General features: G+C 43.1%; 1 protein-coding gene and 1 non-coding gene across 5 annotated transcripts in view; both read left to right on the top strand.

The window, feature by feature from the left end:
* Nucleotides 1–14,053, top strand: part of SLC44A1 (solute carrier family 44 member 1) — an 81,795-nt gene that overhangs the window by 57,013 nt on the left and 10,729 nt on the right. For all 4 annotated transcript variants that reach the window (XM_060268884.1, XM_035140582.2, XM_035140583.2 and 1 more), the window contains exons 9-14: nt 674–860; nt 2,544–2,709; nt 6,207–6,363; nt 7,711–7,794; nt 8,952–9,089; nt 12,264–12,500. In XM_060268884.1, the coding sequence (XP_060124867.1) occupies nt 674–860; nt 2,544–2,709; nt 6,207–6,363; nt 7,711–7,794; nt 8,952–9,089; nt 12,264–12,500 (969 nt within the window). The remainder of the gene's footprint in view (nt 1–673; nt 861–2,543; nt 2,710–6,206; nt 6,364–7,710; nt 7,795–8,951; nt 9,090–12,263; nt 12,501–14,053) is intronic.
* TRNAK-CUU (transfer RNA lysine (anticodon CUU)) lies at nt 1,910–1,982 on the top strand. Its single transcript has one exon. It is a non-coding gene; the product is annotated as a tRNA-Lys (tRNA).

The raw sequence follows: 14,053 nt of genomic DNA, 5'->3' as shown, positions 1-14,053 counted from the left end.
GTATGGTCATCCGCATAGTGATGCAAACTTTGCTCTTAAACCAGAAATGTGAGGAAGTGGAAGTATAGTGAAATATCCTTGGTTAGATACACACTTCAGTAAGTCACCACTTTTTGAAACACTGGTGGGCAACAAAAGGGCTGCATCAATTGGTGCTCAGGTTTCTCTGACCAGTTATGTGCTGTGATGCCCATAAATGCACCCATTACAGTGGTACCTCGACTTACGAACGACTCGACAACCGAATTTTTCGACTTACGAATGGGGCAAATGGCCGCATGCTTACAAATTTCTCGACATCTGAAAGGAAACCGCGGCAGTTTTAGATAGGGTTTTTCCGACTTACGAATTTTTAGATGGGGTTGCTTCGACTTACGATTTTTTCCGTTTCCAATGCATTCCTGTGGGAAATCGCGTTTCCAATGGTGCTTTTCGACTTACGAATTTTTCGACCTACGAAGGTGCCTTCGGAACGGATTAAATTCGTAAGTCGGGGCACCACTGTATTGTTAGTAGGTGGCTCATGAAGTCAGGATGGCTTCATACGTTTTGTAATGACGACTAAGGCTAGGAACATTACATATAAAATTAAGTTCCGGAGCTGTGGGTGAGACTTTGGAGTCTTGTCTCAGTAGGTAGAATTCATCTAAAACAAGTCTCCTTCCTTTTGCAGGTTATCTTACTGTTGATCATGTTAGTTATGCGCAAGCGAGTATCTCTCACCATTGCCTTGTTCCACGTGGCTGGCAAGGTCTTCATTCACCTGCCACTACTCGTCTTCCAGCCATTTTGGACGTTTTTTGCCCTCATGCTCTTCTGGATCTATTGGATCGCGGTCTTGCTCTTCCTAGGTACCACAGGTATGTAAATCCCGCACAATTTCATAATTCCTGTCTCTCCTCCTCTTTGCTAACCTCAGAAAGTGTTATGTGTCGCTCTTCTCTATTGACCGAATCAAATGAAATTCAGCCAAGTAAATGAGTCTGCATTAAAATAAATGAAAACAAAACAAGGCATGAGATCTTTATGTATGAGCACATTGAGCCGTGGCTTCGCAGCAGGTGCGCATGGATGTTAAAGGCAGGCGCTGAACTTTCCCGCTTTGTGCCTGCAGGGAAAGCACTTGAAAACTCCAGCCAATCCTGAATAAGGCAGCCCATTTATTTCCTGTGATCTGCCGTAGCGAATGCCTTTCGCCAATATTTAAAATTCTTCACCCTTTGCTGATTTGTTTCTGAGCCCCGTTAGAGTGCTGGTTTTAGCTTTTAAGGCCCTGGACTACTACTAGAATAGCTGGAGGATCATCTCTTCTTCTATGTACCTGCCTAATCAGGGGTGAGGAGCTGGTTCTGGCTGGCAGGCCAGATTTCTATCTCCCTCACTTCACCCCCAGACAGGTGGGCGGCGTGATTTTGCACACACGGTTTGAAGTCAAAAACTGCTTGAAATCAGAACACCAAGCACTCAGCAGCTGGGGGTTGCAAGACCCAACCACCAGCTGACCATGAGTGCTTGCACGTTGCTGTGCACGACGCTTTGCGGACCCGACAGTTAGCTGATCGTCGGAGCCTGCAGTGCCCATGCCTTTGATCAGCTGGTTGGTGGTTCCTGCAAACCCCCTTTGGCTGACCCATGTCTTTACCTGCTCCAAACCTGACGTCATGTATCGTGTAAGACGTGTGCACGATATATCAGGTGTTGGTGGGGGGAGCTTGGTAGGCCTAATTAGACCCACAGGCAGGAGGGGCCCCAGCCCAGCTTAGATTAAGTTCAGATCCTTCTGCATTCCCCACTCTTTGTGAGTTAGCGGACAGTTACACGGCAGAGGGACATTTCTGCTTTGTGGCACCGTCATTCTGAAATGGTCTCCTGAAAGAAGCCCTTCTGGACCCATTATTGCTGGCCTTCTGCCTCAGTAGCTCAGTCAGTAGAGCATGAGACTCTTAATCTCAAGGTCGTGGGTTCAAGTCCCATGTTGGGCAAAAGATTCCTGCATTTCAGGGGGTTGGGCTAGATGACTCTTCCAAGTCTACAATTCTATGATTCTATGTTGTAAAGCAGGCATCCCCAAACTGCGGCCCTCCAGATGTTTTGGCCTACAACTCCCATGATCCCTAGCTAACAGGACCAGCGGTTGGGGAAGATGGGAATTGTAGTCCAAAACATCTGGAGGGCCGAAGTCTGGGGATGCCTGTTGTAAAGGCATGGCTCTTCTATAGAGTATGTGGAGGCTATAGGATAATATCCTGGCTCCTTTAAGTGTCATTTAGCAAATCTTAATAAGTTACTTGATTTGTCATCATGTGGGTTTTTTAATCGAGATATGTTTGCCACCTTTGGAGTTCTTTTTTTTTAAGACAGAAAGACAGTGTTTATTGTTTTTATTTTGTTTTTTAAATACCCGTAGAATATACCTCTGCCTCGTAAAGCGAGGAGTTGCTCCATGGGCATAATTCTTTTGTGCCGATATTAAACATGTCGTGTTGCTGTGCAATGGCCTATTTTGAATGCCTTTCTCCCTTCCTCTCTATTTCTGCTTCTAGGTAGCCCTGTCAAAAACGACCAGGGCTTTGTAGAGTTCCACGTTGCAGGCCCACTGAGGTACATGTGGTGGTATCACGTCGTGGGGTTAGTTTGGATCAGTGAATTCATCCTTGCCTGTCAACAGATGACTGTAGCAGGAGCCGTTGTGACATATTATTTTACAAGGTGAGAGATTCCGGGGCAGTTTAATCACGAGAGGCTGGTTCTCTAAAACCTCAGAAGTAAACAGGGCATGGGCAGATGGTATAATGAGAAGATGAAACTCAAAGGCAAAGCCTCCAGTATTGTGCTTGGCTGGTTTTGATCTGTAATAGACATTCCACTCTCTGGAATTGGAACTCATTACCAAGCTTAAAACCATGGAGCCACCTGGGATGAACAAAGACATAGGATTCTTATCTCATTATGCATGATCAACCTTTCTTTAGCGCCTCAGCCCTTGCTTTTTTCCTGCAGGACCTATTGCAGTCCTCAGCAGTCGTTAACAGCCATCAACAGGTTTACCACTCCTATCAGCCCATCACCCATTCCCACCCACCCCCACCACCCTCTGAATATACATAAGGGTCTGGCTCTTCTGTTTCAGTGTATCTGAAGAAGTGTGCGTGCACACAAAAGCTCATACCAAAATAAAAACTTAGTTGGTCTTTAAGGTGCTACTGAAGGAATTTTTTTTATTTTGCTTCGACTCAGACCAACACGGCTACCTACCTGTAACATTCCACTCTCTTGTTCACCTAGAACACAGTTTCTGTGTAAACAGCACCTTGGCCAATATTGGATCTCGTACGTCTGCAGTGGCTGTTTTGCATGACTGGGGTGTGACTACATCAGAGGCGATCAAAGTTCAATACTGCTGGGTGTGGTGCTTTGTTTGCTGAGGCCTGTAGGCTAAATATGAAAAAATGCTAAGTACAAAAAAAATTTTGTATGTTAGATAAGCAGCAGAGAGCACTGTCACCCACCCACCCACCCCTGCAGTTAGGCTGCTCTGATCTGTATGACCTATGCAGTGGGTCAGAACAAGTCTCAAATGAGAGAGGGTACATTTTGTTAAGAATCACCATTGTTCAGATTATTTCATTTAAGTTAGACAGAAGACTGTTCCCTTCAAGGTTTAAGGGAGTAGTTTCCTGTCTAATGTGAATGAAATTCAGTACAGGGAGGGGGGGATTTATTAAATGTGATATTATTTATATTGTAAATATAACTCTAAATCGAAAGTTCTCTTACATTTATTAATGCACCCAAAGTTGTTGATGATTTTAAATCACTTTGATTGTAAAAGACATGGGAGTGAACTATACCAGTGCAACATTTCCATTTAAAGCAGCTTAAAATGCTGAAAGCACACTAAAACCAATAAACCATTGCTTGCAGATTGAAAGTGTTCCCCTAAATGAGGGTATTGGCTCTCCTTCCAGTCTCTTCATGAATTTAGACATCTTCAGGTGTCACCAGAGAGGGCTTTTTTTTTCACTTATGAGAACAGTATGTGTCCACTGTGCACGCATCTTCCTCAGCCCCTGGCAGTCTCTCTCATGTTATGCTCCTCATGCAAGTGGACCCCTTGTTGATCACTTCTCCTACCTGGGAAGTTACCTTTCCACAAGGGCCAACGTTGATGCCAAAATCCAGCATCGCTTGAGCTCTGCAAGTGCGGCTTTCTCCTGATTGAAGAGCAGAGTGTTTGAGGACCGGGACATTCACAGGGAAACCAAAATTCTTGTTTACAAAGCTATTGTACTACCAACCTTACTATATGCTTGTGAAACATGGGCCACTTATAAACACCATCTCCAACTCCTCGAAAGATTCCATCAACGGTGTCTCCGAAAAATTTTACACATCACTTGGGAAGACAGGCGAACAAATATCCGTGTACTGGAAGAAGCAAAGATCACCAGTGTTGAAGCAATGATTCTTCAACATCAACATCAACTTCGTTGGAGTGGTCATGTAGTGCGGATGCCTGATGATTGTCTTCCAAAGCAACTACTCTATTCCAAACTTAAAAATGGAAAGTGTAATGCTGGTGGTCAACAAAAGAGGTTTAAAGACTGTCCCAAGGCAAATCTAAAAAAATGTAGTATAAACACTGACAAGATAAGATAAGATATCTTTATTGTCATTGTCCCCTTGCGGGAACAACGAAATTACTTGGTTGCTACATCCACTCAGATAAAGCATTTGGCATAATCCAAAATTACAAAACCTAATTAAAAACAGTAAATATAATACAAATAACAAGTAAAATAAGATGACTTCAAAGTCCAGGCTTTCCATTTAAGGCCAAAATCGCTCTGGGAAACACTGGCATGCGAGCGCTCCAGTTGGAGAACAGCCTTTACCAAAGGTGTCATGGGCTTTGAAGACACTCGATCTCGGGACCCGAGGGAGAAACGTTCTAAGAGGAAGGCGCGCTTGGCAAATCCTCACCGTGATCAATTCCCGCCCGGAAACCAATGTGGAAGGACGTGTGGATCCAGAATTGGTCTCCATAGTCACTTATGGACCCATTGTTAAAACCGTGTTTATGGAAGACAATCTTACTCAGATACGAATGGTCGCCAAAGAAGAAGCAAGTGGACCACTCCCAAGTGAATAAAATGAATGAAAGTTACATCCTGGGCTCCTGAGGCAACAGGTTCCTCGTGGTGACTTGGCATGGTTTAATTTCTGTCATTTACCTTAAGCTTCTTTCTCTCTTGAAATCGGCTGTTGTTCATTCACAGGCCTGTTTGTAAATAACCCAAGTTTTGCATGTTCTTTGCTATTTCTGTTGGTCCAACAACTGGAGACCCAAGTTTGGGAATAACTGATCTAAAATGTTGGTTTATTTTAGCCCCATAATATGTATAGGCTGGTGCTCTGATTGTTTTGGTCTAGATAGCTAAACACGCATATCGGTTCTTTGAATCAATTTCACTCCTGCAATAAGATCATGACCTGGGTCTCCTTTAACAGCCTTCATTATAGTAGGAAACAGATGCAACAATCTCAGCTTAATCAATAATGATTTAGGAAACTGAGAACAGCTCCTTTTTGCCCTCCCCTCTTTCCTATGGGGGCTCTAGTGCTTCTGTTGCGGATAATCTAAATCACAGTTTCCTGTTACATCTGAATGGGGGAACTGTGGTTTGATCTCAGTTTACTAACCAGGCTCTAAAATCCTGGTTTCAGATCCTGGTTAGCTTGGTTTGTGCCTTTCGATACTTTTACGAAATTGGTGCCATCATTTTGTCTGCCGTAGTATATGGAGAAGATTGGATCAGTTCTGTGTGAAATCAAAATCTTATTTTCTGCTAATGAAGCAGAGCTTCATAGCCATCTCAAAGCCAGCAAGGGGCTGCCATGATGCGATATGTACAAAATTAATTTGAACAAGGAAACACATGATACCAGTTAACACTGTAATAGACAAGACACGTTACTAGATACGGTAGTTCTGCCTTCTTAATCAAGAATCCCTTTAGTCTCTCTGTTTCTTGGGCTTTATGGACAGAGGTCTTAATGATTGCTGAGACTCACTACAGAACTACCATTGTGTAGGGTTCTTCGCATCTCAAGTTGGCCTCTGAGTAACACTGTTGCTACCTGCTTTTGTCTGCTGATGCTATCTGTTGTCACTGCGTTTGTATTTTTTTAATTTTTCTCTACAGAGAAAAACGGAATCTGCCATTCACACCTATTCTGGCGTCTGTCAATCGCTTGATCTGTTACCACCTAGGAACTGTGGCTAAAGGGTCTTTCATTATTACCTTAGTGAAGATTCCAAGAATGATACTCATGTATATTCATACCCAAGTCAAAGGAAAAGTAAGGGGAACACTTTGCTATATTACTATGGGCCATTGGTGGAACTGACAGGTGAAAAATGTAAATAGAGCATAAGAACAGCTCGGCTGGGTCCCCAAAACCGATCTAGTTCAGCATTTTGCTCCTCAAAGTGACAAGCCAGATATGCCTCTGGATTAAAAAGGAGAGTTGTCTTCTCACCCCGATGAGTAAAACATGCCTTCTGAAGCACAAGTGGCAAAAACACCTGTTTGGGGGGTAGTGCAGAAAAGGGACAAAAAACAGATTCTGTTGGGGCCTGATTTTTTATTTATTTAACTAAATGCACATTTAGAACATATTTTTAAAATGCACATATATCTTTAGAATGTCATTTGGACAATTTAATAGCCAAGTTCAGTGTTTCCCAAACTTGGGTCGCCAGCTGTTTTTTGACTACAACTCCCAGCATCCCTAGCTAGCAAGAGCAGTGATCAGGGATGATGGGAATTGCAGTCCAAAAATGGCTGGAGACCCGAGTTTGGAAAACACTGATCCAGACGTTGGCGGAAATTCTTGAGGCTACCCTTTTAGGCTTCTGTAATGATTTAAAGCTCAGCCTGTTCAAAAGGGGGTTGTGAAAAATAAAGGCTGTGTCACAGTGTGATGTGGCTGGCCACTTTGAATACAAAGGAGGGATCTCAATGTTATTGTCAACACGGCAGAATTTTCAGGTTGTGGATAAAGAAATGAAGCCAGACTTTTGAGAGCTTTTGGCAAGCTTTCTTCATGACTGAAGTTTACCTTATAACAACTTTATACGGGAAAGTGGATGGTGAGATGCTTGGCCACTACAAGAGTCCAGATAATGAGGAGGGTGGGCCCCAAAGCCTTGTCCCGTATGATCTGTGGGTTGATTCAGGCATGACTACCAACCACTTTTTCCACCACACAATTCTCCCTCCGGAGTGATGGTGTCTCAGCATGAACCAGGCTAGACGCAGAGAGGGCCATTTCCACAATTGCAGGAATAACTTTTGTCACCACAACTGTGGAAATAGCGGTTAACTGTCTCCGTGTATGGCCTGAGTCACACTTAGGTTTCTTTGCCTGATTCCATCTTCCACATGATTTCTCTCCCTCATGCCGGGAAAAAGAAGCTTTTTTTTGCATGTTTGACTTGGTCTTATGTGACCACCAATTACAGGAGCATTTGTATTAAAGCTGGGCTCTGAACCCTTTCTACAGAGGAAGCATGTGTGTAAATTGAGACTTGTATATGAAACTACTTACTATTTAGATACCAACCCACGCCCTAGCACTTAATGCAATTTAATGTTTTCTCTGATTATTATTTCCGTTTTGTTGTTGCTGTTCTTCCTATCTTAGGAAAATGCCTGCGCTAGATGTATGTTGAAAGCCTGCATTTGCTGCCTTTGGTGTTTAGAAAAGTGCCTGACTTACCTAAATCAGGTAAGAATTTATATTTCCCTGGCATTCCTTTTCAAAGGCTGGAAAGTTTAACCTCAACCTTCTTGCAATTGGCTCTAAACTGAAAGATGCTAAATGGCATGTTAACGTTTGAATGCAGTTACGGACTGCAGGAATAGAGCCTTTGCTGAAATTAAAGTGCGTTGTGGTCTCTCAGAGGTTCCTTGGCTGTAAAGAAGAACAAGTCTAAAGTTTTGGAGGAGAAACCATCGTGACGCTGTTGCATATGAGCTAAAGCACATTTTGTGCAACGGTTAAATATGGGTCTATCACAGTGTGCACGCCCTGCAGTAAGAGTGAAAATCTTAAAACACCAGGCATTTTAGAAAGTGAGCATTTGTGGATGGCCCTGATCTGCAGGACACCCACAATGAATTGCAGTGGACAAACTATATCATACACAAGTTTCCTTTGATAGAAACATGGAGGTGGGTGGGTGTTTAATGGACAGTTTAATGGTGAACTTGGCACGTTGCGTCCTGTTCTATGTGCAGGAAGGGCCAGATTATAATGTGAGGAGTAACAAGTAACCAAGGGGTTAACTGTGTACTGTCCACCTGACCACTGAGGAAGATATCATGTTACAGAATGTACTGGAAGTGTTTTCTTTGTGTTTCAGTTGGTTTCGATTCTGCCTGGGAGACGGTCGCAAAATGTCTGCGAGCTCACCAGGTTGTTTGTTGTTTTCTCTGTAAAATAAACTTCAGTAGTTATTAGAACACCTCGGACTCTGTGTGTTCTTAAGAGGCTTTTTATCCAACGGCTATACAAGCTACCGCTGTGCATGAGAAGAGAAAAGAAGAACTCTGCTATATTTCACTGCCCAGCCCGGGTCTACGGAGCAGAGACGCTAGAGAAAGCGTGCCGGGCGGCATTTAGTGGCTCCTAATTGAGTCATAAATAACTCAAAGGAGTCCTATATTTGTCACATATAACCCACCCCCTCCCCAATTTATCTATATCATCTTTTTGGTCTGTTCATCAGATCTTACACAACCCTTCACTGTTTGCTACAACATTGACTAAGTGAAGGGTTGTATCCGTCAAAAACTCACGTTATTGTCTATGAAGGTCTTAGATGTTGGGGAGTTTGAGTGGAAGGGAACCTAACCAGTGGCATTCTGCCTCTCTTTCCCCAGAATGCATATACAGCCACAGCTATCAACAGCACCAACTTCTGCACCTCAGCAAAGGATGCCTTTGTGATACTAGTGGAGAACGCTCTGCGAGTGGCTGCCATAAACACAGTGGGAGACTTCATGCTCTTTCTAGGAAAGGTAGGGCTGTGCGAAAAATGGAGGTTCTCCTCAAAAAGTCTCTTTCTCTTGCACACTGCAGGGCAGTGTGTACTCTGTGCATAGAGGGTAACACTGGTAATTGCTTGTAAGCAGAGTTCCAGTTTCCCTCTTGCCTTTTTGCCCACCAGAGTAATATTCAAGGTGGTTAACAACAAACAACAGTGAAACAGATCATCACTAATCAAACAATTAAATCAAGAAAGAGAAACAGCATGCAGTTGCTCAGTCAAGCCCAAAGTGGGGCGAAGAAATTCTGATAATTCTGACCGGGGGGGGGGGCAGTTAATTGCAGACTGAGATTCTTAGGAAGCTGCATTTTTCACCTGAGACTACATCCTGTACTTTTGCAGAATCATGGCATTCACGCAACCCAGCTAGTGTTCTTATGTTTTCACTTTCCTCTTGGAAGATAAACCAAAGTCTGACCATTTCAATGGACGTAGCTAGGAGGAACCAGGATGAATGACTATAGGAATGCAGACATTATCCATGTTGAGGAGTAAAAAGGAGCTTTTATTTTTCTAAATATTTGAAAGCTTATTGTAAGGGGGTGGGCTTACAGGGAACAGCCACCCCTCATCAAATCCAGGTCTTCGAATGGCTCTGACAACAGCGGAGGGACAGGGAGGAGGAAGTGAGCGGAGCGGGCCAGGGCTCAGGCAGCATACAAGAGCACTACTTGCAGCAAGGAAGGAGGGGCCAGCGGAGAGTTCTAGCGGGGAAACTGCAGAGGGGCGTCCTTTCAAATTCACCCCGGAACTGAGGTGATCAGCGGCTCACAAATGCAGGGGGAGGAGATTTGGGGTCCCCAAACTACTCTGCTGGGGGGGGGGGGGAGCCGAAAAGCGCCATTGGGAGAATCTGATACAGTGGTACCTCGGTTTATGAACACAATTGGTTCCGGAAGTCTGTTCATAAACTGAAGCGTTCATAAACTGAAGCGAACTTTCCCATTGAAAGTAATGGAAAATGGATTTATCTGTTCCAGACGGTCCGCGGAGTACTTAAACTGAAGCGTTCATTAACTGAAGCGAACTTTCCCATTGAAAGTAATGGAAAGTGGATTAATCCGTTCCAGACAGGTCCACGGAGTACTCAACCTGAAGCGTACTTAACCCAAAGCATGGGTGTAATTGGTTCTAGAAGTCTGTTCAAAAACTGAAGCGTTCATAAACTGAAGCGAACTTTCCCATTGAAAGTAATGGAAAGTGAATTAATCCGTTCCAGATGGGTCCGCAGCGTTCGTAAACCGAAAATTCGTAAACCGAGGTGTTCATAAACCGAGGTTCCACTGTAGTACTTAGTAGACATGTTTTCATGAAGCTCTTGCACTGTAAATAACTTTCACATTAAAAATATTAAAGACAAGATGGTTTGGAGTGTCGTTGCTCGAGGGTAGCCAGCAACCCTCCCTGACACTTATGATTTGGCCCTTGACTCCAAGACGTCTCTTTCTGAAGTCCCAGATGGTTCAGTTTTGATCTTAACTTTTGATACTAGGTAACCCATGAACAAACCGTATTTTTTTTCCTATTTCAAAGCACGTTTTCTTTGACTGCAGTGCTCTTTGTTTTTTAATTAAAAAAACAATTTATTAGATTTTCCAATTAAACACATTTAAACCAAAACAAACCACACATACAGCCACAAACACAACAACACATAATAAACATAATAAACACAAATTTTTTCTTCTTAACATCTTATCAATCTTTACAATTTTCTTTGCTCTGCTGAGCTTTGACTTCCCTCCTTCCCCCCATTCGGTTTTCTTATTCACTCCTACCTCGCAGTTCCTTTATTTCATCTACTTAAAGTCAATTCGTAGGATTTATTTCAGTCCTGCAAGTGTCTTTAAACTTCTACAGTTCTTCTCCATATAGTCCACAAATTTACTCCAGTCCTTTTGGAACCTTGACTCTCCCTGGTTTCAGATCCTGTTAGTCAGTCTTGCTAATTCCGCATAGTCCATCATTTTCGTCTGCCACTCTTCAATCGTCGGTAACTCCTGAGTTTTCCATTTTTGGGCTAACAAAGTCCTAGCCGCAGTTGTCGCGTACATAAATAATACTTGATCTCCTTTCAGACTGCAGTGCTCTTTGCACCAGTCTTCAAAGACAAATATGTCTACTGCCACCTCATGGCATTAGGGTCCTACTTATGAATTCCTTCCCTTCCGCTCTTTGTGCATTAATTCATACTGCAGCCAACCGAACTTCCAAGCGGAGACTTTGTAATCCCCCCAATAAACAAATCAATAAGTCGCGGTAGGAGTGAGCGCATAATTAGATATAATGGCCTTAGGGGGACTGGAGTGCACAGTGAGGTTTGCTTAGAATGGATTTGACATGTACCACGAAGGTCTCCCTTGAGGCAGGGAGAACACGTTTTTCAGATGGCTGAAAATAAAAGAACGATGGGAACTGCTGACATTAGCTCTGCAGAACACGCTCCGTTAATGTCAGTGAAATACTGCTCCCCATACCAGAAGAGCTCTGCTTTTCAACTTAAGCAAAGATACAGATTGAAGTAAGATGCAACGATCCATTTGTGCATTTAAAAAGCAAGATTTGTACCGGGAAGTGCACTGAAAATCAATTTTTTTATGAAACTAATATGTATTTCTTCGGAAAACTTATTTGAAAGAAACTTTGAAATGGTTTCCATTACTTTTCAAAAAACGTCTACTAAGGATTCTTAGGGAGAAGGAGCACTTTCCTCCTACAAGTGAGAAAAGAGATTGGAGGAATCTAATGATTCAGAGAGCAGCGTAGTCGTCATCTTGAGATACTTGCCACACATGCATACCCATTTTTTCTTTACCCAAATGATCACAGTATGCTTTCTTGCTGCTGCTCTCTAGAATAGGTATGACTTCAGAAACAACTTCAGCTACCCCCCAGTGTGTGTATTTGTGAAATGTATTGAAATTAAATAATGAATCTCCATGTGTGTTTCTTATACATTTTATGGCATGTGTGTGCAGTATCTCGCCACCCATTCTAGAAAGGCAAAGGACCGCAATTGCCTCTGCAGGGGGGTTTCTGTATCTCCCTCTGTTCTCCAGATCTGGTTTAAGTGGAGGCCTGTGCAACACCGAGAAGCTTGTGATATTCCTCGTTCAGCTGTGTTTGCTCTCTGCCTGCTCTTCAGGTTCTAATAGTGTGCTGCACGGGCCTGGCAGGGATCATGCTGCTGAACTACCAACGGGACTACACCGTGTGGGTGCTGCCGCTCATCATTGTCTGCCTGTTTGCATTCTTGGTGGCTCACTGCTTCCTATCCATTTACGAAATGGTCGTGGATGTCCTCTTCTTATGTTTTGCCATTGACACCAAGTATAACGATGGCAGCCCTGGGAAGGAGTTCTACATGGATAAAGTTCTTATGGTAAGTTCTTTAGAATGTTGCGTGCTTCTAAATAGAAGGAATCGTGTAGTGAAAAGAGCTTAAGAGTACAGTAGTGACAGGAAGAACTCTGTTCTGGTTTGCTTGATCATTTGGCTTGTTTATTTGTGGGCCACTGTATTTTCTTAGCATGTTGTTGTTGTTGTTGTTGTTATCTAGCACGTGGGAAGGTGCTTGAAAGTTCAGTTCTTGTTCCCTGTGATGGCAATCCAGCAAGATAGATAGATAGATTCTAATGGCAACAGTCCAATAAGACAAAGATATACAGGGGAGAGAGCCATGTACTCAACCAGTTGCTTCTTTGAGGGTTCTGTGCTGTAGCTGCTTGCTCTGCTGAAGAAGCAAGCACTAATACAGTGATACCTCGGTTTACAAACACAATTGGTTCCAGAAGTCTGTACTTAACCTGAAGCGTACTTAACCTGAAGCGTACTTAACCTGAAGCGTACTTTCCCATTGAAAGTAATGGAAAGTGGATTAATCCGTTCCAGACGGTCCACGGAGTACTTAAACTGAAGCGTACTTAACCTAAAGCGAACTTTCCCATTGAAAGTAATGGAAAGTGGATTAATCCATTCCAGATGGGTCCACGGAGTACTCAACCTGAAGCGTACTTAACCTGAGGTATGAGTGTAATTGGTTCCGGAAGTCCGTACTTAACCCGAAGCGTACTTAACCTGAAGCGAACTTTCCCATTGGAAGTAATGGAAAGTGGATTAATCCGTTCCAGACAGGTCCGCGGAGTACTTAAACTGGAAATACTCAAACCGAGGCGTACTTAAACCAAGGTATGACTGTAATAATAATAATAATAATAATAATAATTATTATTATTATTATTTATTTATACCCCGTCCTCCCCAGCCTCAATTGAGCGGCTAACACCAAATCTAAAACAACTAGTTAAAATACAATTCGAAAACAAGACTAAATACATTAAAGTTAAAAATTAAAAATGCAGCCTCATACAAAAGGGAAAAAGAAAGGGAAAATGGGGGAGGGGATCAGGTTGGCTCCAGGCCAAATGCCAGGCAGAACAACTCTGTCTTACAGAACCTTGCTAGAACCTCGACCATATTTTGCAGGGAAACAGTATCCCACGGTTGTCTGCTTTAGATATTGTGGTAAACCGTTGTTTGCACAAACCAGAACACAACTAATGGAAAACTAGTGCTCAGAGTGTCAAGTTAGGAGCAGGGACAAAGTGGTTTATATCACCACTCGGCTATGAAGTTCCCTGGGGAGCCTCAGGCCAGTCACATCACAGGATTGTTGTGATAATGACATGGAGATGGACAGCCTTGCACGTGACCCTGAGTTCATTGGAGGAAGAGTGGATAGTAATGTATTAAACAAACAACAACTATCATTAAAGCAGAGAGCATGTGGAGAGGGAGGGAGGGTGCACAAGTACCAGATTTATTCCTGCAGCACCAAAGTGTGGTTTGACATTACGGTGGTCCCTCGACTGTTCCGAATGCACATTCGTAGGCTGAAAAATTTGTAAGTCGAAAAAAGCGGTTTCCCATAGAAAT

The sequence above is a fragment of the Zootoca vivipara genome, chromosome 16 (genome assembly GCF_963506605.1).
Source record: "Zootoca vivipara chromosome 16, rZooViv1.1, whole genome shotgun sequence".
NCBI classification, from domain to species: Eukaryota; Metazoa; Chordata; class Lepidosauria; order Squamata; family Lacertidae; genus Zootoca; species Zootoca vivipara.
This window is presented reverse-complemented; position numbering and strand designations above follow the sequence as displayed.